At 50.4% G+C, this 24,095-nt stretch overlaps 3 protein-coding genes and 1 non-coding gene across 11 annotated transcripts in view; 2 read left to right on the top strand and 2 right to left on the bottom strand.

Annotated features, from left to right (window-relative positions):
- Vps35l (VPS35 endosomal protein sorting factor like) overlaps positions 1 to 9,194 on the top strand; it is a 98,633-nt gene extending 89,439 nt beyond the window's left edge. For 2 of the 4 annotated variants that reach the window (XM_074059548.1, XM_074059546.1), the window contains 3 exons: positions 2,513 to 2,631; positions 8,469 to 8,571; positions 8,911 to 9,194. In XM_074059548.1, coding sequence (XP_073915649.1) covers positions 2,513 to 2,631; positions 8,469 to 8,571; positions 8,911 to 9,083 — 395 coding nt within the window. In that variant the 3' untranslated portion in view covers positions 9,084 to 9,194. Of the gene's footprint in view, positions 1 to 2,512; positions 2,632 to 8,424; positions 8,572 to 8,910 lie in introns of those variants that run through there. The other 2 variants (XM_074059547.1, XR_012443190.1) reach the window with 2 other exon arrangements.
- LOC141418749 (U2 spliceosomal RNA) lies at positions 1,912 to 2,102 on the bottom strand. The gene has a single exon (XR_012443394.1). It is a non-coding gene; the product is annotated as a U2 spliceosomal RNA (small nuclear RNA).
- Positions 9,195 to 11,762: 2,568 nt separating the features above from the next.
- Knop1 (lysine rich nucleolar protein 1) lies at positions 11,763 to 22,997 on the bottom strand. 2 transcript variants are annotated; one of them, XM_074059557.1, is made up of 5 exons: positions 22,896 to 22,997; positions 18,852 to 19,774; positions 18,101 to 18,169; positions 15,232 to 15,309; positions 11,763 to 12,471 (listed from the first exon to the last, which is right to left on the bottom strand). In XM_074059557.1, the coding sequence occupies exons 2-5, from the start codon at positions 19,770 to 19,772 to the stop codon at positions 12,160 to 12,162; spliced, it is 1,380 nt and encodes a 459-aa protein (XP_073915658.1). In that variant the 5' UTR covers positions 19,773 to 19,774; positions 22,896 to 22,997; the 3' UTR covers positions 11,763 to 12,159. The 2 variants fall into 2 exon arrangements, with proteins under 2 accessions (XP_073915658.1, XP_020016038.2); XM_020160449.2 differs by having other exon boundaries at positions 18,846 to 19,774; positions 22,896 to 22,996.
- A 1-nt stretch (position 22,998) lies between these two features.
- Iqck (IQ motif containing K) overlaps positions 22,999 to 24,095 on the top strand; it is a 116,648-nt gene continuing 115,551 nt past the window's right edge. For all 4 annotated transcript variants that reach the window (XM_074059559.1, XM_020180050.2, XM_074059561.1 and 1 more), the window contains exon 1: positions 22,999 to 23,231. In XM_074059559.1, coding sequence (XP_073915660.1) covers positions 23,045 to 23,231 — 187 coding nt within the window. In that variant the 5' untranslated portion in view covers positions 22,999 to 23,044. The remainder of the gene's footprint in view (positions 23,232 to 24,095) is intronic.

Genomic DNA, 24,095 nt, shown 5'->3' on the forward strand with positions numbered 1-24,095 from the left:
GCCAGCTACCTGCCCTGAACGCACCTGTGGCCCCTCCCACTTCTCCAGTGCTGGGCCAATCAGAGCAAGAGACTCAAACCCAGAGGAGGACCAGGAATTCTTACCGAGAGCCGCCATGCCTGTAGGTTTGCACCACACAAAATTAGGCGGTACAAAATTCTCCTAACCAGGATGACTGCTGTGCTCCACGCTGAACACAGCAGCTGCAAGTCAGAGCCAGAGCCAGCTCACAAATCTCTACCTGCCCTGCAGCCCAGAGCTGCTCACTACCAAGCTGGACTCAGGGGAGCACTTGTCTCCTGAAGTCTCCTTACACAGGCAGGTCAGGCTCAGACTGGAAATGACCAGTGGGCAGACAAGCTGGGAAACTGGAAAACCAGTTGTTTTCCCTATTCCTAGGCAATATGACAGCAACCTGCTTTCAGATGGTGCAGGAAGAACAGATGCATGTATGGTAGGCAAGGCGCAGCAGGACTGGTGAGAAGTAAGTGTTGTTCACTGTAGTGTTGTTTTCTGCAGCCTTGACATTTTTCCAAACTAAAAGCTGGAGAAGAAAACGAAGATCTATTATTCCTGAACAATCAGCTAAATCAGTTAGTTAATTATGCTTACAATGCCCAAGATTCAAAGCAGATTGCAGGAAAACAATAAAATAAATATAATTTTAATGTAAAAATATTTCTTCGGAAATTATAAATTAGGATATCCATATAGATACACATCTGTGCTATGGGTGGGGAGGACTCTGCATGCTGTTTTATCACATTTTACAAAATAGTGTATTGTAACTATCTGTACTGGCAATTCTGTATTAATACTTTCATGGTTAATAGCATAACCATATATCATATACTGTTCCTCTTTTTGTAGTCCTGGGTTTTGAACTCAGGGCCTTGCACTAGGCAAGTGTTCTACCACTCGAGCCACTCCATCAGCCCTGTGCACTTTATTTAATCCCATGCCACAGAGCATGTAGTCCAGACTCTATTTCTGGACTTCTGTGCTGCTTCTCCTCTCATTCTCCTGAACACAGGCAGTGACTGTCACATAATAGTGTCCTTGAGTGACCACTGTGTCATTTTCTTAAGATAAGTCTCTTGAAGTGATTTTTCCATGTCAAGAGAGTCAGACTTTCTTTGTTCTACAGGGGGTTTTTAGTATGATCTATATAGCATAAAATTTACCATTAAGTACATGATTCCACCACACCAAATGCACGTTCACAGTGTTGTACAGCCATCACCATTATCCATTTCCAGAGCTTTCTCATCATCTCTAACAGAAACCCTGTACCCAGCAAAGCTCAGCCCCAGACTGTGGTGACCTCTCTTCCTCTGTCTGTCTCTGTAAATCTGAAGCGGGCAGACTCATACAGTATCTGTCCTTCTGCAGGATGAACCTTGTAGCAGGTGTCATTCCTTTCTGTTTTGTTGTCTGGGTTTCTTGAGACAGAGTCTCCCTGTGGCCAGGCTGGCCTTGATCTTGGGATCCTCATGCCTTGATCACGTGTCTCATGCCACCATGCCTGGCTTTCATTTCTTTTTAAAGCCGAGTGCTATTCCACTGTTCGGATATACCACAATTTGTTTATCCTTTCATTTGCTGACAGTTTTCAAATCGTTTCCACCTCTGGGTTGTGAATAGGCTGCTGTGAACACTGGTGTGCGTGTGTGTGTGTGAGGCCCTGCTTTCCATCCCTTTGGGCGTGTGCCTGCGGTCAGAGCTGCTGGATCAGGTGGTGATCCGTGTGTCACTTTCTGACACACATTGTGTTACATTATTACCAGCAATGCACAAGAACTCCGCCTTCTTCACATGCTCACCAGCATTTCTTTTCTGTTTTTGTTGTTTTAATTACAGCTCTCCTAGTGGGCGTGACGTGGTATTGACATTCTTTTTTTTGTTTGTTTGTTTTGGTGCACCGGTCCTGGAGGTACTGCAATACCAGGCCGATGCATAGAGTGGACAGAGCAAGCTCCTATTCCATCTCCTAGTCCCAAAAATCCATTTAATATATTGTCCTCAGATAGAGGACATATCAGACATTAAACTGATAAGAACAGATGCTACACTTGATCTTCACCAAAAGGCCGAGAAGCGATGGTATTGACATTCTTAAGCCTGTTTCCACATGACTGTACTCCCTCCAGCAGTGTTCCCAGAACCTGTGTCAAATTGAGTTTCTCCTTGGTTTTAGTTTCTAAATGATGTTCACAGCATGTCTTTCACATGTTTGTTTTGAGGACTCTACAGTAACACGAGGCAAGTGCTCAGCCCAGTCCCCAGCAACTCTGATTACTGCCGTCCCATGGGCCAGCAGAGGGACGACTTCCACACCACTGGCCTCTGGCTCAGACCATCCTGCAGGCCAAATGTTTTGTGATTCCCAAAGCTGTTCCCATTGCCCTGCTGTGACTTCCTGCCACCTTCTGACCCTGTGTGACACACAGCCTTCTCTTGGCTAGCATGGGCACAGATGGGATCTGTCTCACTGCTCTCTTTTTCCATCTAGTCGACTCCAACGACAGCCTCTACGGAGGAGACTCCAAGTTCCTGGCTGAGAACAACAGGCTGTGTGAGGCGGTGATGGCGCAGATCCTGGGACACCTGAAGACCCTGGGCAAGGACGAGGTGGGTGCTGCCTGCCCCTGCCTGCCGTTGCTCTGGAATCTCGAGTTTCCAGGGAGGTTGGGCACTGTCCATTGTGGAAGGGAAACAATTCCCCATGAGGCTCATGAGTTTGAGGCTAGCCTGGCCTCACAGTGAAACTGCCTCAGAAAAAAGGAAGTCCTCCCCAGAGAGGCCCTCTGATGCCTATCTCAAGTGGCCATTCTCTCCAGTCCCTCTTTTGAGTTGTGCCTATAGCACTTGGCGGCTGTCTGCAGTGCTCTGTGTGTCTGTCCGCTTACCACATTCTCACTCCCAACTTGAGCAGGGACAGGCTGAGTCTCTGGTCACTCACCGTGTCACCCTCACACATAGCACAGCATCCAGCAGATGCTGGAGGAAGACACAGTGAATAAACAGGTGTCCACGGTCCCCATGGGAGGCAGGCAGCTTGTTCATTCTCATTGGCAACAAAGGAAATTGAGGCACAGGGAAGTCTGACCAGAGCTTCCTCTAGGACAGCAGAAATGCCACTTTTTTTTCCCTTTGATTTTTTTTTGACAGAACTGGGGATTGAACTCAGGGTCTTGAGCTTGCAAGGCAAGTGCTCCCACACTTGAGCCATTCCCCAGTCCTGTTGCTTTACATTGCTTTCCATATAGGGTCTCGTGCTTTTGACTTAGCTGGCCTTGGACCATGATTCTCCTATTTCTGCCTTCTATGTAGCTGGAATTAAAGGCATGTACCACCACACCTGACTTCTTAGCTACACACTGCCCTCTTCAGTGAAGGCCTTTCTTTCCACTGATCCTTTAAGAAGTGGCATGTGTGTCTTCCAACCATAGTGGGGTCTGGTTCCTAGCCTTTGTCCATCAAATGTGGGATCCAGAGCCCCTTCACACGTACAGATGAGCAAAGGGAGTAAGTCATCCTGAATGTGTCCATGGGACACACATTGGGCTGTTTTCCACAACCCATGCTCCTGTGTACAAAGTGGGGTTTATCATCGACTTGTGTCCAGGCCGCACGAGGCAGAGTTGGGGTTCAGCTCAGTTTCCATACACTTCATTAACCCTTGGCTTCTCTTCCCAACTTTGCTGACTGTGGCTTCTGTTTCTGTAGTGGGCCCAAATGTGTAAGTGACACATAGACCCCAGCCTGTGTCCCAGACTGGATGAGACAGTGGTTAATCCTGCAGACACTGGGGGATCTGTGTCATTGTAGACAAGGTTGACTCAAGGACGCACAGCAGAGGTGGACAGCAGCATAGCATTCACACTGCTGCCTGTCGTGTCTCTGTGCCCTTCCTGGGTACTCCTCCTCCTCCTCTCTCTCTTTTTTTTTTTTTTAAGCAGCACTGAGGTTTGGACTCAGGTCTTCACACTTGCAAGGCAAGCACTCTACTGCTTGAGCTGCGCCGCCAGCCCTTGTTTGCTCTGGTTATTTTGAAAGAGGATCTCACTTTTGCCCAGGCCAGCCTGGAAAATACTGTTTTATTGCTGTAGCTGGGATAGAAGGGAAGCACCACCATGCCCAGCCTTTTCTTTTGAGATGGGGTTTCTCAAACTTTTTTTTCCCAGGCTGGCCTGAAACCACAATCCTCCTCCCGCTCTTAGCCTCTCAAGTAGCTAGGATTACAGCATGAGCTGCTGTGCCCGATTTAGGTCTTACTCTTTATCTGGTCTGAGTTGTTTGCTTAAAAGTTTGAGCATTTCAAGTTTTCATTCTTACCTAGCATGAGACTGAGATGGGAGCTGACAACTTACTGCTGGGCTCATCCTGGCAGGAATGCCATTTTCTGTCATTACCCCACACCCCCATCCTTTTTTGTAAACCTGAGGGAATTTTGATTTCCTGGTTCCTGGCAGCTGTCCCACCTTCCAACACTCTTGACCTCTTCTCTTTCCTACCCCCTCCCTCCATCTCCCTGGATTCTGTACTAGTCTTGGGTTTTGCTCCCCCACGCCCATCCTTTTCATGCTATCCATACTCTGAAGAAAGAGTAAGATCAAGAGATCTAGAAGGATGCTAATCGTTGTCATTTACAGGACTGTATAGAACACTGTCCTTTCCCATCCCACCAGGACACCACAGACACCATGTAGCTATAAATACATACACGTAGGGATCTCTCAGTAAGCCCTGTGGATACCAAAATCTGAGTGCTCAAGCCCTTGTATAAAATGCAGTGTTTGCAAATAAAGTATGCACCTCTCCCATGTCCTTCACATCACTCTAGATGACGTACGATGTGTAATCCAGTATAAATGCTGTGTACAGAGCACGTACACACCCAGCTTTGCATTTGCACTTGGTTGAATCCATGGATGTGGAACGCATGGGTGTGGCAGGCTGACTGTCCATACGTGGGTGTCCGGTTCCCTCTCCAAGGTACTCAGGCAGTTGCTGGAGAGTGGGATTTTTCTGGGCTCTGCCAAGTTCAGGAGTGTTGCCTGAAGGACAACATCCAGGGCAGAGGCCCCGATGGCCACAGAAACTAAGAGCCACTGCTCTGGGGTCCAGGTCTGCACCCTGCCCGCCTCCAGTGGGGCCCAAAACCCCTGGTAAGTTCAGCAAGGGCAGGCACTTGTCTGTCATGGAATAGCATAGAACCCACAGGAAAACTGGTCTGTCAAAGCAGAGGATCTCAGGGCCCCGTTCTAGTGAGCACTACAAGCTCTCCTAGCTGTGGGACAAGGGCCCTGTATCCCTTCAGTCCATCCCTACCAAGATGGCTTTCAGAGAGGAGCCCTCTGCATCCTGCCCGTCACCCTCAGTCTGCACTTTTGTACTAATTGACCATAAAATTCTTCTCTCCCTTCCCCTCATTTCTTAACCCCATGGCTCTGCCTCTGTCTTCTGGACCAGGCACCTCTCAGCAGTGACACATTTGACAAGTTACACCCATGAAACGTTTGCCACAGGGTTTGAGGGTATGCATTTCTTCCTCCTGGGTTTGATCACAGGTGGTTGCTGACAGCACAAACGACCATGGCCTAGACCCCCCAGCTCACAGTAACAGAAAGGCCAGAGCTGCACCCCTTGTCACTGTTGTTATTCAACTCGCACCTGTCTTGTCCTCTGTGGAGGGGAAAGGTGACTCTGGGACTGTTCTGAACGCAGAGCATTTCATCTCCCGTAAAAGCCACGGAGTAGCACTGGGCACATGGCCACCTATGCACACGTATCACAAAAATTCCGTGAGCTAAGCTGACATTGAACGCATTCTCTTTTGTACTCTTTCATACTGCCATGTCATTTGGTAGACAGCCTCAGTGGAGTCCTCCAGTTGGTGGCCGAAGACCGGGTCCACTGCAGCCTGGGAAAGCCGGTGGGATCCTGTCCGTGACAGCTTCCTGCTGTTGGGACCCCATTGCTGAAGCTATTCCTGCCTGTCCCACCTCTGTGAACTGACGAATCATCCTTTAAAGCCACAGGAAGGAGCAGGCCCTGCTTTGGCCATAAACCTCACAAACTTGGGCATGTTGAGCTGGGGACTGTGCTGAGCCCTGTCACTTCCTGGAAGTGGCCATTCTCAAGGGAAAAGAAGCAGTTTTCTGTTGGGTTTCAGTATCTGATCTGGCTTTCCTGTGACATGGTCCTGTTTTTCTTTGACTATCTGTGGCATGCCTTAGCATCCCTCAGACATGTATCTGCCGATGTCGTTTTGAATGACTGCGCCACTGAAAACACAACTCGAGTTTTTTAGGGTAAAATGCCTGAAGAGAAGTTCTTTGACAAAGAACTTTAGATACTGTGTTCCTTGCTTGATTTTCTCTCTCCCTCACTGCAGTGTGATGTGCTCCCCAGGCCTTGCCCAGGGGACAGTTAGTGAGATTTGAAGTTGAATTTTCTTTTAGCTTAGTCCTCAGGAGCGGAGCAGAAAGCAGGTGTCCTCTTGCCCCAGGTGTCTGAGGGAAGCAGAACAGCCTCAGAGATCCACAGGGCCAGAACTGCATGGTCTAATGAGCCCCACAAAGCCAAAGCAGGCCGGGCCAGCCGGTGAACAAATCCCTGCTAGCCTGGGCACCCACAGCACAGCCTGCCCCTCCATGAGGCTGCTTCCCGATCATGGTGCTGCTGTGGATTTGTGGCACGGTTTGGGCTGTGGGCATGTGCAGCCTAGGCTGAAGTCCCACTCTGGGTCCTGGAGCAAGTTCAGGTACCTCATCTGCACATTAGCTGTGCCCATTCCATTGCTGTGTAACCAGCACCACAGTTTAGCAGCTTAAAACGATGCCTGTGGGCTCCGAGTGGTTCAAGTAGTAGGGTGCCTGCCTACCAAGCATGAGGCCCTGAGTTCAAACTCCAATACCACAACAAAGAAAAAGTGCCCATTGGAGGCTATTTGGCAGATTAGGAGTCAGCACTAGCGGGCTGGCATCTCTGTTGCAGGTTTCCACAAGGCCGAAGTTGAGGTGTGGACTGGCTGGGCTCTTAGGAATCACTGGGAAGACCCCACTTCTGTGCATTTAGAGGTCTGTTTCCTTGCTGGTGGCTGCTCTGGGGCTCCCTCTGTCCATCTTTGTGCTTTGACTCTCTGACCTCCCTCCGCCTTGCTTTTTCCACCTTGTCTCTGCCTCTGGCCTGAGAGTTTTCAGCTTTTAAGGGCTGCAGTCATTAGACTGGGCCCAGATAGTCCTATCCCGTCCTCACCCCACTCCCCTGCCTAACTGTGCCTGCAGGGTCCCTCCGTGCTATCCCCTGCATTAATGTGAGTGACCAGGGAGACAGCCTGAGAAGCTGCCCACTGAGGGGTTATAAATGTACCTGCCAGAGTCAAGAGTGTTAAATCAGACGACGGTACCCATTAGTGCCTGGGTGCAGTGTGGATGTGTGGTGGGGTAGCCAGGCCTAGCCAACAAGGGTCTGGGACCTTGGCTTACCGGTGGCCAGCATGTGAGCTCATCTGTCCCTGGATTCCTGAAACAGCAGATGCCACCTTTTGGCCTGGCCTTCTCTGGTGACTGTTCACCCTTGGGGAATTAGTTGTATCTTCTCCTGCCCTGTCACTTAATTTTTGAGACCGATTTCTACTCTGACATGAGGTGGGGCATCTCTGCTGTTGGGTGCAGTGTGGCTCTTGTGAGAGCTGGGTACAGGCAGCCAGTGTCGGGAGCAGCTGAGGAGCAGGCGGTTGGTCTTTGCTGATCTTTCCTTTCAGTGGCAAGGGACAGGAGCAGTGATGGCAGCTTTGTGGGCTTGAGGACACACCTGACAGACATGGTAGTACTGGGGATTGAACTCAGGCCCTCTGGATCACTAAGCAAGGCCTCTGCCACTTGTGCCACGAGCCAGTCCTTTTTTCTAGGTAGAGTCCCTCTTTTTTGTCCCTGGCTGGCATCAGACCACTATCCTCCTACCTATGCCTCCTGTGTAAGTGAGACCACAGATGTCCACTACACCAGCTTATATGTTGAGATGGGGAGTCTCTAGAAGTTTCTGCCCAGGATGGCCTTAAACCATGACCTTCCCAATCTCCACCTCCCAAGTAACTGGGATTACAGGAGTGGGTCACTGTGCCTGGTCACTGTGTGTTTTGGCTTTGAACTGTACCTAAAGTAAGGAGGTTTTCCCCACCAGCTTTCATTCTGACCCAGTGACTTGAGTCTCTTCCACTTCATGGGTGATGAGCTGAGTACTTGGTGTGTGTCATCTCAGCTGGTCCTCGCTCACCCTGTGAGGCAGACTTTACAATCATCTTACAGATGAAGCCCACAGGGCTTGGTAGGTAAGCAGTGAGCTCATAGCAGGGTTGACACTGCTCCCAGTCCCAGCCCATCCTCACCCCATCCTCGCCCCTTCCCTCTCTCCCAGGCCCTGAAGCGGCAGAGCACATTGGGCCTCTCCTTCTTCAACAGCATCTTGGCCCACGGAGACCTGCGCAACAACAAGCTGAACCAACTGTCTGTCAACCTGTGGCACCTGGCGCAGAGGCATGGCTGTGCAGACACCAGGACCATGGTGAGGCCGGGGCCCCGCCACACCCGCTGTCACCAAACAGACTGGGCTGGCAGCAGACTGCCCTGCTCGCGCCTTCCACACAGGCGCCAGGCCCTGCTGAAGAGCATGGCTCTGAACGAAAACCACACACACAAAACTTCACTCCTTCCTGAGCACACCAGGCCTGACTTTAGGGCAAGTGACCATCTAAGTTTTCAAGACTGACTTCTTCCCTGCCATCGTCAGTCAGGATGGCCTCTTCTCTGAGAGGAACTCACATGACGGCTGACTCACTGGCGTTGGGCTCCTAGGGCGGGGTTATGAGCCAGGTATGAGGTGGATCTTTCTTTTTCATCCTAGGTAAAAACTCTGGAATACATCAAGAAGCGAAGCAAACAACCAGACATGACTCACCTGACGGAGCTGGCACTGAGACTCCCCCTGCAAACAAGGACCTGAGCCCCGCTCCAACAGATGTCCAAAGTTGGGCCGGCTCTGCTGTCCTGAGCCCCCATTGGAATTTAGGTTTTTGATTTTATTTTTACATATACACAGATGCATGGTTTAAACTTTGGCCTTTGCCCAGGGTATTCTGGCAGCAAAGGGGAACTGTCAGAGTATTAAAAGCAAGTGTTGTTCTACGAGAGCAGCATCTCAGTGTTTCCTTGCAGAAGGGGTCTTAGGGCTCTCAGGAAGGCCCAGGGAAGGTTGGGTGGGCTTTAGCCAGGGAGTAACAACAAAACGCAAATAACTTTCTTTTTTGCAAAAGGTTGCTTTTCTTATGGTTTGGAAAAAGAATTTTGAAAAGCAGTCCACTGTTGCAGATGCTGTAAGTTAGGGAGAACACCCATGGAAGACTTAGAAAGGCAACTCTACCACCCAGTTAGTATTGTTTCTTACCAAAAGCAGCACAGCTGCACTTACAATCTGCCGGTGGCCCAAAGGAGAAAGTGAGGTCCACTATGAGGCTGGCTGTGGCTTCAAAGCCTGCTGCCCCAAACACGTGGCCTGCAGGACCAGCTGTACCCAGCACTGATCACTGATCACTTCTGATTTCTCCAGAAAAAAGCGTGCACATCTGGCATCAGCCTGGTTTGCTTTGCAACTGCAATCCTCAGCAGTGCATTGCTCCGTCTACTTTCCTACTGCCAGTTGGCATCCAGTGACTTTATTTCAAATCAGTAAGAAGCATGGATAGTGACTGGTGATTCAAAATCTAGAACCCAGTCTGTAAAACTGCACCAGGTGTGGACCAAGTGCTCCAAACTAGCAGGACTACATGGGATACCGCGTCGTCCCAGCTACTCGGAAGGGAGGCTGAGGCAGGAGAATCACGAGCCTGGGAGCTTTGGGCCAGCCGGGCTACACAGCAAGACTGTATCTCAAAAAAAAAAAAAAAAAAAGTGCCCCAGACTAGTTGCTTCTGGAAAATGAGCCCTGGACATGGATTACATTTCATCTTTACTCTGAGAAAGGATTAACACACAGCTAACCTCAGAAAGTAAGACACTAAAATTTTCTAAAAATAAATCTACAAACTCATGTTCTTACTCAATAGTTTAGGACCAAGTCTACCACTGTGATTTTGGGGCCAATTATGGCCTTCACAAAGACAGTAGATGCTAAAGAAAGAATCCCTCCCTTTCTCCCCTCTAATGAACAAAACACAGAAATGCAGAAGCGTCGTGGTGGCGTTCAGTACTCCCAGGTGGCCTTTATTCCATGAAGATTATTTGAAACCACTTTCACTATGTGCTAATAAAATGAAAAACTGGCATAGTCACAAGTCTTCTATTTTGAGGCTGTCGGGGTGGAGAGCATTTGTTCCTGAGCCCAGCCCAGTAAACTCCAACTTTCACATTAGTCAGGAACAGGCCACCCAAGGAACTTGGGACATGTCACCTGAGCCAGGGAGGCTTGGATCTGTGTGCTGTGTGTGCAGTTTTCCCCAGCCCACTACTAAATGAGGCTGCCTCTGCACAGTCTGATTAGGAAGGATAGAGCTTTTTAAAAAACCCAAGCAAGAATTTCAGGAAAGAAAATACTAATGAGGGAAACTTCTGCACTACCCCTGCATTCACTTTGATGGTACTTCTTTTCACAAGAAGTGGCTTGAAACAAGACCATTTTATCATGTGACAGCCTCACTGGGCTACAATTAAGATGTCAGAAGAGCCTGCTCATCTTTGGAGGCCACAGTGGAAGGTCTTGGCTGTTTCAGCCCCTGCAGGCTACCACATTCCTTGGCTTGTATCCTTTCCCTTCAAGGGCTGGCCATCTTTGTTCAAGTCTTTTGAACACTGATTCTTCTGCCTTCATCCAGCTAAGGACCCTGTGAAGAGAGCCCATTCTGATCATTCAGGATGCCTTCCAACCCTCCCAACTTAAGCCAGGCCGATGAGCAGCCTTAATTCCCTTCTGTTTTGTAACCTAGCATACGGACAGAGCTGCTCTGCCAGCCACAAACACAAACGGTTTTAAGTCTACAGGGCTGAATACAACTATGCAGGAGAACTGTGACTCTCCAGCAGATGCTTTTCATGGGCCTGTGGGCTTGTGGAAATGTGGCCTCAGGGCAGGAATCACTTCAAGAATGAGGCAGCTGGAACTGTGGCTGGGGACAGCTGAAGGAAGGCTGTAAGAAGGGAAGGATCTGGTCATAGAAAAGAGGGTCAGCCAGTGAAAACAGAAACCCCCAAGGGAGAAACAGTCAAGTTCAACTAAGACCTCGGTCTTGCTGTGTACCAGACCTCCCACCCCATCCCACCTCCCCCAAAGTCCAGAGATAGGTGTGTTCTGCGTGGGGTGAAGACATGGACTACAGGGAAGTTAAGCAGAACACTGAGCCCATGGAAAGGAGGCCAAAGTAGCTCAAGCCAGATGCTGGCGAGCATTAGAAGCACAGAGACTAGGTATCCTGAGAACGGAGGTCCGTGAGAGGGATGAGTTCACCCTGAAGACAAGGCCTGCTGCCACCCTGGCTGCCCTACTTCCTCTGGTTACAGACTAAGACGTTCTCATGCACAAAGAAAAGCAAGAACCCAGCCAGGTGTGGTTGTGCACACCTGGAATCCCAACACTCAGAAGGCTGAGATTTACACATCACCAAACTTCTGCCCTCCTCCATCAGTCAATCCCCAGAGTATTCTCAGTGAAAGTCCCTAGAGGGGCATTCAGAGTAAGAGGTGATACAAAAGTACAACACACAGTGCTTACTGGTGGGTGGCCTGGGAAATTTTATTCCTTTACCCCAGAGCCTCAGCTGCCTCAAGTATTAGATGGGATGAGAATAGCACCTGTGCAGAAATGTGGTGAAACACATTAACCTGCACGCACCACACCCTCAACAAACATTAGCTACTGCTACTTACACGCCGATGTCACCAAACATGGATGGGAGGTTTCAGCAGAAAACAGGAAGCTTTATCCTCTTACATCCTCCTGACCCCCTTGGCCATGAGCTGCCCCCGCCCCAGTTGTCCAATCCCAAATTGAGAGTTGTCCTGAACCTTCACAAGCGTTCGATTCGAGACAACTGCCAGATGGCCTTCATCTGCAAAGCTGAGGAAGAGAGCCATTGGGGGGGTGTGGGGGACAAGACGCTAGTGTTTAATCTTCCAGCCTGATGGACCTGGAGGCATTCCTGTCGATGTAGAAGACTTTGTCCTGAGCTGCTGAGAAGCCCAAGCCAGCGCCTCGGCTGTACTTCCAGCTCATGGCCCGGTCGAAATCCTGCTGCAGGCTCCGCTGCAGGGTGTCCGCAGCCTTCTTACTCAGGGCCATGTTGGGCCTTCCAGTAGCACTGGGGGGGCGGCTGAACGAAGGAGACAAATGCTTAAAGCCACCCATGAGTTTGAGAAATTTTAGTTTCTGTTCCTCATTGTCAAAACCTGCCGTGTCCCACTGGCCAAACTGGGTTTCCTGCACAAAGAGGAAAATAAATGGTGATCATTTTCCTTGAACAAAGCTCTTCCCATCCCTCAACCTCAGGGATATCACTGCCACTGACCAAGAACTAGGAAGACTTGTCATCCTGATGAGGATGCAGAAATTTGCAGCTTTCCTGCGAGACTAACAAGGAGCTGATGGATTCCAACACAGCTCTGGCCAACAAGAGCCTACCAAGGGCCACCACTGTCCACTGAACACCTCAGCTCGTAATGCAGCACAATGATCTAACACAGCTCAGTCAGTTTTCTTGTCACTATGAACAAATACCTAACTGAAACAACTTACTTTGTTCATTGTTCCAGAGGTGCCAGTCCATCATGGTGGGGAATAGTGTGGTGGGCAAAGAAACTTGCCTCATGGCAGTCAAGAGGCAAAGAAAAGGGTATACAGGAAGAGGCCTGGATGAGTCAAAGCCCCCAAGGACATGCCCCTAGTGACTGACTTCTTCCAACTAGGCCCCTCTCCTACCTTTCACCACTACCGACAGTGCTACCTTATCATGAATGTATCAAGGGGTTAACCTATCGAGCCCTCAGACACAGGGATTCACTAATCTGCTACGCGTCTCTCCAGTCGAGATTAACCATCACAACAGCACACCTCACTGTTTCCCACTGCTGAGGCATGCTGCACAAGTGCTCCACCACTGAGCTCCATCCCCAGTCCCAGCCTTCTTCAGAGCCCCCAGAGGACTTTGACTAGGCTTCCCTCACCTCTTAGCCTGCAACACACCTCCCCAACCTCCTAACACCTGTCCATGGCAGGACTCACCTTCCACACACAGCAAACTCACTGGAGACACCGGGCACCTCACCACACAGAACACTTGCTAGCTAGCTGCTCACCCATCAGCATGTTTCCTTCAGCTGGAGGGCCAAGGGGGCAAGTGGGAAGGAGAAGCTGAGCCAGCCCAGCACCAGGGCCCCAATTCCAGCCAGAGTGCCCTACTACCAATGCACAAATCCCCACATGTGAGAAAACATGACTCCCTCAAGACCCACCCCTCTCCTCTCTCTATATGAGAGGCAAGACAGCTAGGTCTCCAAGAACACTGGATGATTCTCAAGTCACACTGCCTCAAGATGAGTCCACCTATGTGACTTGGCTGAAGTCAGTCAACTCCTCTGAGCCTAAAATCCTCATCTTCCAGATGAGGGGGTGACAACCCCAACAGGGCTTCAGAGAGGCAGAATTCATCCAAAACTGCAGTGCACGATTCCCAGCACTTTTGAGGTCCTGGATAACTGGCTCTGCATTACCTGGGAATTTCTGCCTGCAGGCCAAGCTCGCATTTATTTCTAGATTGGCCTTAAGAGATCAGAATCAGTGTTGCTACCACTACTGTGATGAATCAGTGATCTCCCAGCTTTGTGGTGGTCATCATGCAGGGAACACTATGGCTTCCCTGGCCTGCACTTTCTAGAGCAGAGGTCACCTGTGACAGGCCTCACCTGAGTCCAAGGAGACCTCTGCAAGGACTGAGGGAATACCCACCATGTGCCTTAGTGGCCTGAGTCCTGGAGGTAGAGCAACCTGAAGCACTCGCAGCAGACCCTATCCCTGTGCCCCAGGATCACTGTCCTGCCATCAGGTCCCTCTGATCAGGGCCTGGGCTGCTGGTTCTCCATGGTACAGTCCTGTCTCTAGTCCTCCTCCCTTAACCCAGCTGTTCCATCAGCTCTGCTCAGCTCAGAAGGGTGGAGGGAAAGGAGACACCCAGAGGAAGCCACTTAACACACCCACTCCACACCCCACCGGCCGAGACAGGAGCCCATTTGACAGGTGTGGAAACTAAGACTTGGTAAGAAGGTTCTTGCCAAACACACCAGAAAGTGGCAGAGTCTGTCGTTGACCTTAGACCTAATTCCAGTCACTGTTTTTGTCTGTATCTGGGAAGGCGGAAGTCAGAACAGGAAGGCAGCCTCCCTATCTTTTGAATACTTCTTCCTCTCCCCACATCAACCTGGTACCAAGTCCCCAATCACGAAGCTGGTTTCTCTCTACCCTCTGGCCACCAAAGGCCTGGGGCCTGCAGGCTGAGCCTTCTCCCTGCTCTCCCGCACAGATGCCCTGCAGTGGCTCCTGAATCTATAACCCCTGTGTGAGCTCCCTGCTATGGGCCTAGCACAGCACTCACCTGTTCCTACCACTGTGTAGCTTGACTGGCCTTGACCAGGGACCACTCCCAGCCCTCTTCCACCTCTGGGCTCTGCCCTCGCTACTACCTGGCCTAGAACACTCTTTTCTTGTCTTCCCAGAACTAGAGCCTCCACACCCTAGGGTCTCTCCCTAAGTGTCACCTATGAGTGGCCTTGCTCACCCCAGTTAGTGCCCCACCCCTTCTCCTGCTCACTCTTCTTTCTCCTTAGCATGGATGTTCAGCCATCTGACAGGCTCTTCCTTTCCTGACTATCCATTTTCCCCCATATCCATCTGCTCCCTGAGACCACAGCTGTGAGTGTGATGATGAGAGGTCTGGAGCACCTCCGAGGCCTGTACCTGACACACAGTAGGAACTCAGTGACAGCATGAGTGACCAAAGGGTACAGAGTCAGTGACCTGTGGAGGCCTGGCTCCATGGCCAGGCCTCCTGTCTGTCCTACCTAGCCTGGGAGGGTAAGTTCCCATTCCTACCCCCATCCCCTCATCTCTGGTCCTCCCCACACCCCTCCTCATGCTGCAGGGGACAGACCCCAGTACATGGCCTCCAGACCATAGTGGCAAACTCACCATCCACTTCCGGGGTTCTGAAGTTTCTGTCTTGCCCGACTCCCGATCGATCTCTTCTTGCAATGCCTTTCGCCTCATCTGAGCATGGAGGATGAGGGGGAAATGAGACCTAGAAGTTTCCTTTTCACCTTAAAACCCATGACAGCAGTGGGGCTGTGGGAATGAAGCGTGCTGGCGGGGGTGAGCTTCCCTCTGCCATGAGCCACAAAGAGTCCTCAGACTGGGGCTGCGGCTCAAGTGATAGAACACCTGCCCAGCAAGCACAAAGACCTAAGTTCAATCCCCAGTACTGCCAAAAAAAAAAAAAAATCGTAATTTAAAAAAGTATGCTGGCTTAAAATGCACGGGCCCCATTTATCCTCTTGTGCACAGGGTTTCCTTTTTTCCTGAACTGGGGGTCTGGGGACTGAAGCCAAGGCTTTACACTTGCTAGACAAGTGCTCTACCACTTGAGCCAGGTCCCTAGCCCTTTTGTTTATATTTTGCTTTTGAAACAGGGTCTCACTAACTTTGCCCTTGAACTAGTTGACCTTGATCTTTGAATCCTCCTGCCTCTACCTACCATGTAACTGGGTATATCACCACGCCCAGGGGTGTACAGGAGTGTACCACATCTGGCTGTGCAGTTTCTTGAGAATGAGTTTTCCAAAAATGAAAGTATATCCAGTTTCGCCACTGTTACATTTTTTTATTGCAAAGCCAGCCATTTTGGGTAGAAACTTTGCCACTGTGCGGTGCCCAGGCCCTGACTTCCTATGCACACGACGCTGCAGTTAACTTCCACGCTGGTGGCATTTTTTCTACAGAACAGGCAGGCTGTGAAGACAGACGGAGGCTAACTTGAATCGCAGTACTGCAGTAACCAGCTGTGTGGCCGTGGGCAAGTCACTTAGCCTTTCTCTACTTTTCTACAACAGATGGAAATTTCAGCTGCCTTGGAGGTGAGCTATCTGTGTAAGAGAGCACTGGGCACACAGTAGGTAGGTCCCCATTCACGAGAGCTAGCATAGCTCAAGGCCACTGAAGCACCCCTGCTGTCCCACAGAAGCTTCCAGAGCCTCATCCTTCATCCCAGGGACTCAAGTGCATCTTTACTTTTCCAACTTATGACCCTTCCTTTCTTTTCTAACTTGTCAAGGGCTGCAAAATGACAGCTGAAAGGAGAGAGAGAACAGGAAGGAACATCCCTTCAGTAAAGTCATGCTAACACAGTGGGTTACTCAAACAGAAATCAGTTCGAACTAAAAGGAAGTTAAAGAGCAGTGTGTATGCTGGGTACAGTAGTGCATGTCTGTAATCCCAGCTACTTGGGAGGTGCAGATCAGGAGGATTCAGCCTGGGCAAAAAGTTCAGGAGGCCTTATTTCAAGTGCCTTCATCCCAGCTATGCAGGAAAACGCAAAGAGAAGGACTGAGGTCCAGGCCAGCCTGGGCATAAAGGCTCAAAACTATCCAAAACTAACCAAAGCAAAAACTAACCAAAGCAAAAAAGGCCCTGAGTTCAACCTCCAGCATGACCAAAAAACCAACCAAACAAGAAGTGTACACAGCATTACTTCAGTGTTTTTAACTTGCACATGTATAGGGCTGGGGGCATGGCTCAAGTGGTAGAGCACCGGCCTGTCAAGCATGAGGCCTTGAGTTCAAACCCCAGTATTGCCAGGAATAAAAAAAAAAAAAAAAAGAAAACCCTTACACCCACACATATCCCTATGGTTACCAGAGGAAAATCTGGAAGGACATATAAAGGACAAATGCTGCCTATCAGGGTGGCAGGGTTTCAGGCTCTTTCTTCCCAAGTACAGTCTCCTCCCCCTTTTTAAACATAATGGCTTTTGTGTTTTTCTGGGAAAAGAAGGATGATGTCATGTCACAAACATGTCTAGGAACTGGGCTCAACAGGCACAAATAACTACAAAGCAAGTAACGCAGTGTACAGACATGCACTGTGACTGATCCTGTCCCACTGTATCCTCAGGGGCTGAGGAGACCTGAAAGCAGCCGAGGGCTGGGGCTCATCCCTGCCCTCTGCACAGTGTCCTGTCCCGTCCCCAGCAGCTCCACCCTGGCAGTGCAGCAGGACCAGAGCCCTGTGTGGAGCCTGGGGGCTCAGGCCCTGCAGGGAGCTCTTGCACTGTCCCCCACTGATCCCTGGCTTCACCGTGGGGGCTGCTCCTCCAATAGTTACCTGGCTCCTCACATCAGAGATGTCCACATCTCTCTGGGTCGCCCTCTTCTGACTCGGCCCACTTGGAAATGCTCCATTTCCCTTTCTCCCCCCAGGGTGGAAAAGGGTCACAAGGCAGGACCCCTGTCCCCACCCTGCTGCATCTGAGGCACTGCCGATGAGGCAGGAGGATGGCTGCCATGTGCGAGACAGTGAGGCGGGTCCTGCCATCTACTTCAACCATCACCTCCCTTAGTGTCCATGCAGCCCTGGAAGACTGTGCTGTTGTGGTCCTGCCTCAGAGGGGGACATGGGGGCCAGCGAGCCAGTGCCTGCCCAGGGTCCCTGGTGAGTCATGCTGTACCACCAGGCCTCAGTCCTGGCCAAGCTTGGGGTCCAGGATCACAAAAGCACACCAGTTCCAGAAAGCCTAGGATGCACTTGCAGGAGGTCCAGAACCAAAGAAGCAGCAAAGCATGTCCACAAGAGAACACTTCAAACTAGCCCTGGAGGCAGTGACCACAGCCTGCCTGCCCTAGCTGCAGGGCTCCAGGACCTCCTGACCCCTGCAGTGGGATCAGTCTCTGCCCAGCAGCTTTAGAATCCCCTGGTGCCATGAAGACAAAAACCTCATGGCTTGACAGACGGTGAGTGTGCCTAGAGGCATCACAGGCAGGGAGGGTGGGGCAGGTGCCAGCTGTACCTGGTCAATGCAGGCCTCATCCGTGTTGCCCTTCTTTTCCAACACCACTTCCAAGTCTGTGTCTGATTCCTGCATGAGAGGGCAGAGATAGGTAAGGCTCAAGCACATGATGAGTGGTCTCTGCCCCAGTGGGCTAGGTCATGACAGAACATCAGGGCTTCTGGCTCATGACCTAATGGAGGCCTGTGACAGCCAGAGATGTTTCTTGTAATGGCTTTAGAGAGGCCATCCTTCTTCCTTTGGGGGGTTCCGATACACCAGGAAGAAAGCCTGGAGCTGATGGGACCATCTTGCCATGAGGCTGAGACAAGTCACCAGCCATCTTCTGCTATCCAAATGCATGAGGTCTCAATGTGGGGTACACTGAGCTCAGGCTGTGAGCAAAGGTAGCTACATATCATTTATTTCAAACCACTGGCTCCATTTGGAAAGAAAAAGTGGCAAGAGTTCCAAGAGCAAGAGATTCATCTGAAAAAATTCAACTCAACTTATTCAGAATCTGAGTGCAGATGGTGCCAACCTGGGTAGAGAGGCAACAGCAAGGGAAGCCAGTACTAATGGTAACAGTTCAGGAGCCCCTGAACCCAGCCATACCTGAAGCTGACAAACAGCCTTTCCAATGTAACAACACACTGCCTCCCCCACCCCCCTCTCCCTTTCTGGCAACTGGAAGCCTGTGCGCCCACTGCATCTGCAAATGCACATCCTCCCATCCCCCAGCCAGTTCCTCCAAAGAACCCATTACCGCCACCAAAAGGTCTTCTGCTGCTCCACACTCTTTCCTCTTCTTCTTTTTCTTCCTTTTCAGAGCTGGCTCCTCAGCAACGGGCAGCTCTACCTTTTTCTTGGACTTCATTTTCTTCCTCACTGGGACCTTAGGGCCGTCTCCTATCGGGATGTATTCTAGAACCTCGACTTTAACCGGCTTCTTTTTACTCTCTTTCCTTGGGCTGCTCTCCATGGACCTGGAGGGCTTGGAGTGGCCTATGATGGTGTCTTCCCCCTGGCGGACTTTTTTCTTCTTCTTCATCTTCATGCTGTGTTCTCTGGGGCTCCCCTGCTTCCGCTTCTGTCCCAAGGCCGCATGCTCGTCAGCCTCCTTCCCCACTGAGCAGGTGTATACAGAATCCCCAGCCTCATAGAGCCACGGATCCTGGATGGAGAAGTCTGTGGTGTCCTGGGCCTTTTTCTCCTTCTTGTGTTTTTTGAGCTTCTTGCCAACTCTTGTCACCTCCTCACTCTGTCTGCGGTCTGGGGAGGTCTTCCTCTTTGAGCAGTGGGAAGTGCTTGATAAGGACTTCCTCTTCTTTTTCTTCTCCCCAGTGAGGAACTCTGAATGGCTAAGGGTCTGCTTCCCAGGGCTGGATGACTTTGTCCGTCTGGCATGTGACAAAGTGGGCTCAGATTTTAGGAGCTCCTCACAATGGGTGCTGTGGCCCTTCTTTTTCTTCTTCTTTTTCTTCCCGAGAGGCATCTCGGAGGCCTGCCCCCGGCCCACATTGTGAAAGGAGGACGTGGTCCTCTTAGGAGAAATATCAGCAAAGCAACTGTCATTATTTAAAACCGAGTACTGAGACTCTGGTTCCTTAGCAAGGACCTTCTTCTTCTTCTTCTTCTTCTTTTTCTCTGGGAGCTCAAGGCCCAGGTCTACTCTGTGGGTCTTGGTGATCATTCCTGAGAAAAGCAATGGTACAAGTTATCACCATATCCAAACCTGTTTAATACGCAGCTCTGCACAGCCATGTTTCCGAGTGTTAGGGAATGGAGAAGAGGACTCCTCTGGAACACAGGGAGATCGGGTAAAGTACAGGAAGTTTAAATTCAAACAGCCCTAGGTTCTAATGTGAACGGCTCTTCCACTTTAAATCTGTTTCCTCCTCTGGAAAACTGGGGGGCCAGGGGAGAATAACACCTCCTCCTTCAAAGGGGTGTGGGAGGAAACAAATGAGACTATCCATGTAAAGTGCCCAGTTCCTGATGCTCCCTGGGTGGGCCACACAACATGGAAACCTTCAGGGAATCTAGAAATCAAACAGCCCTTTCAGGTGTGCAGATGGAGGAAAAGCAGGAGATTCTTGTCCTGCAGCCCTCCTTGGTCTCAGCACCCATGGGATCTTCACTGGACTCAGCTTACTCTTACCAGCTTCAAAGAGTCAGGCTAGGCCTAAACTATAGCTCAAGTCCATTTGAAACCCATTCCAAAATATCTAAACTCATCTCATCCCTGTCAGCTCTGTTTCCTAGTATATTCCCAGAGCTAGCTCAGTGCTTGGCACACAGCAGGTGCTCAATAAATACTCAAAGAGTGAATGCTAGAGATAAAGAAATGAGCAAGATCAAACACCAGCCATCAAAAAGCAGGCAGGTTTGGAAGAGAAAGGTCTAACAATGCTGACGCAGGTGATGGGAAGAGTCAGCAAGGGAGTCCTGGGGAAGCCAGGGAGAAGGAGGTCTTGAACCTGGCCTGCCAGTAGTCAAGAAAGTTCCTCAAAAACAGAGCTTCCAGACATCCCACAGAATGGGAGAAAATCTTCACCAACTACATCTGACAAGGGATTAATAGCCAAAGGATACAGGGAGCTCAAAAAACTAACTTTTCAAAGAACCAACAACCCAGTGAATAAATGGGCAAATGAACTGAACAGCCAGCCTGTTCTCAAAGGAAGAAGCACAGATGGCCAAAAACACATGAAGGAATGCTCAGCATCCCAGCCATAAAGGAAACGCAAATCACACCACAGAGATTCCACCTGACCCCATTAATGACACAAATGCTGGCAAGGATGTGGGGAAAAGGAACACTTCTACACTGTTGATGGGAACGTAAATGAGTGCAACTGCTAGAAAGCAGTATGGCGGTCCCTCAAAAAACTCAAAGTAGGCCTACCAAACGATCCAGTGATACCACTCCTGGATGTGTATCTGAAAGAATACCAGGACAGGATATGGCTAGTGCACACCCATGTTTATTTCAGCACCATTTACCATAGCCAAGCTTTGGAAACAGCCCAGATGCCCCAGGACTAATGAATAGATCAAGAAAATGTGGTATTTATATTCATAATAGAGTTTTTTATTTTGGCTATAAAGAAGAATGAAATTATGTTGTTTGTGGGTAAATTGGATGGACCTGGCAAAGTAAGCCAGGCTCAAAAAGTTACATTTTCCCTCATATGTGGAAGCTAAAATATAAATTAAATGTATGTACAGAAACATATTATACACACACACACACACACACTATATATATATATATATCACTATATATATATATCACTATATATATATATCACTATATATATATATAGTGAGAAAAAAAATTGTATTAATGAGCCTGCCTGAGGGGGCTGTACAGTAAGCTGCTGACTGTCAGGGGAGCATGGTGACAGACAGTAAATGATGGGGGGAGGCGTAAATCTAATCAAAGCACAATATATACAGACCCGACAACCAAGGCGAACCCCCCACTGAACTACTGATACACCCTTTAGAAAAATGAAGGGCAGGAGGAAAAAACAGATCTTTTCTAGGGGTGGAAACAAGTTGGAGGGGAGGGCGGGCGTAGGATGAATGAGGGTGAATAGGGCAGATGTATCTGTATATGAAAATAAAAGAATGAAACCTGCTGAAACTTATTCTAAGGGGGGATGAGGGCGAATGATGGACGGGGTAAATCCAACAAAGATATATTTTAAGCACATATTGTAAATATCACAATGTATCCCCCCGTACAACTATTACATGCTAATACATTTTTCAAAAAGAGGAAAACAAACAAAAACAGAGCTTCCCAGCTCCCACAAGGGAAGGATGGTGGTGTCGATCCTGGAGGTGAAGTCAGGATGGCTGTGTGGCTGGAGGAAGTAAGGTGGCTTGGACAGAAGCCTTGCCACAGTCAAGTGGAGACGTTCACTGGGCAGGATGGGTGGGTCTGACACTCAGAACTGATTGCATGGACACTGCATAAAGACCATATGGATGGTAATTAAGCCTGGACAGAATTAACCTTTGACAAGACCCCAAGAAATAATGAGGCTTCAACAGGTGGACGGGGGGGGGGGGGGGGTGCAAACCTGAAGAGGGTGGAGTCAAGGACGCAAGCTCACTTCATGATGCGTGGAAGAGTGTTGACAATAAAGCTACATGTCAGCTTAGAGGGCTTCTCTCCCCACCTCTGCCACTCCGACCCTTTAGCACCCTGCTCTTCAGCCTGTGACCCCAAAATGCATCCACTCTTATAGTGCGTCCCCTACAAAGGCAAATGCCGTCTTCAAAAGCACCTTATTTATTCACTTATTTATGAATGAGACAGGGTCCTTAGGTAGCCCAGGCTGGCCTGGATCTCGCGGTCTCCCTGCCTCAGTCTCCCAAGTGCTGGGATTACAGGCGTGCACCACCATGCCAGCGTCCAAAAGCGCTTTTACATTTCCGCGGTGGCCTATAGAAGACTGGCGTGACTATCCCGCCTCACAGGCTTTGGAGACTTCACATTGAGTTCTAAGTCTCAAAAGCCAACAAGTGAGAAACGGGGACTCGAATCCAGCCCGCAGGCCTTGGGAGCCTGTGCACCAACACCCCAGGGCCACCGCGCCACATCACGTCCGACTGAAGACGGGAGACCGCCCTGGAGGCGGCGGCTTCCGGCCGGAGCGGACACGCTCTGGCAATTAGGGGGCGGGTTTGGGGTTGCAGGACGCCTGTTTTTTAGCTCTTCTCTGCCGTGCAAATCCCCAGACACAATATTCGGCTCCCGCGGCGGCCTCCTACATGCTACCCTCCATACTCCTCCACTCACCTGCAGGCCAGCCCTCCCGGCCTCCGTGTGAGAGCACGCTCCGCCGCGACCCGGAAGTCAATCTCGACTCGCCGGCCCGCCCCCGGCAAGTACGGCTCCTTCCGGGTCGCGGCCGTGCGGCGTACGCGGTTGTCGAGGAAACCGCGGCCATGGCGGCGCCGCGGCAGGTCTCCAGTCGTAGCGTTCCCCGGGAGGAACCCGTCGGCTCCGCGAACTCGTCGGTCACTAACCCGACGCCAGTGCCCACCGTGTCGCCTGTGTCCCTCGAGCGGCCTGTGTCGCCGGGGCAGGTCGCCGAGCCACCAGGCAAAACCCTGTGGGAGCAGATCTGCGAGGGTAGGCAGCCCGGCTGGCCGCGAGGGGCGGGACCTGGCGGGCGCCGGCCGGGGTCCCGGTCTCCCAGCGCCCACTGTTCGCCAGGCGGCTGACGTGGGGCCGCCGCGCCCCGCGGTTCACACGCGGGGAAACTGAGGGTCACTGGGGCGGACTTGGGCACCTTATTCATAATGTCCCGACCACCGAGCGTACAATGGAATCGGGGACTCTGCGCTTTGAATTAGCACCCCATGTGGTGGTCAGTGATCCACACGTTGAGTGCCTTAGTGTAAACGAACGGGGTTTTTTTTTGTTTGTTTGTTTGGTGGAGAAGTCTGGGGCTTGAACTCAGAACTTTGCAGAGCAGGCGCTCCATTGCCTCCAGTCCATTTTTATCTTTTTTTTTTTTTTTTTTTTGCCCTTACTAGGGTTTGAACTCAGAGCCTACACCAGCCCCTTTTTTGTGATGAGTTTTTTCGAGATAGGGTCTCGCGAACTGTTTGCTCGGGCTGGTTTTGAACCTGATCCTTCTGATCTCTGCCTCCTGAGTAGCTAGGATTACAGGTATGAGCCACTGGCTCCCGGCACCAGCTCATTTTGCTCAGATTAGTTTGAAGATGGGGCCTGGAGAACTGTTTGCCCTGGCTGGCCTCGAATCTCGATTTTCCTGATCTCAGCCTCCCATGTAGCTAGGATTACAGGCATCCCGCACCCGGCTAACAAAGGGGTTTTAATACACAAAAGGCTTAGCTCACTTGTTCTTGTGGCTCTCCGGTGCTCTTTCACTTACTTGCCTTCTTATCCCCTCTGTAAAACGGGCACAGTAATAGCACTTGTTTCAGGTTTTAGGCATATAGAACCAAATAGTCACAAAGTGTCTAGCAA

Source organism: Castor canadensis, chromosome 17 (assembly GCF_047511655.1).
Source record: "Castor canadensis chromosome 17, mCasCan1.hap1v2, whole genome shotgun sequence".
Taxonomy (NCBI): Eukaryota; Metazoa; Chordata; class Mammalia; order Rodentia; family Castoridae; genus Castor; species Castor canadensis.

What these genes read in the sequence shown, in the direction of transcription:
- Knop1 (XM_020160449.2), bottom strand. Translation starts at nt 19,772, where the DNA reads ATGATCACCAAGACCCACAGAGTAGACCTGGGCCTTGAGCTCCCAGAG. An exon ending in CAGAAGACCTTTTGGTGGCG is followed by an intron (nt 18,170 to 18,845) that starts GTAATGGGTTCT and finishes CCTCTCATGCAG; the next exon opens with GAATCAGACACAGACTTGGA. An exon ending in ATGAGGCCTGCATTGACCAG is followed by an intron (nt 15,310 to 18,100) that starts GTACAGCTGGCA and finishes CTCCATGCTCAG; the next exon opens with ATGAGGCGAAAGGCATTGCA.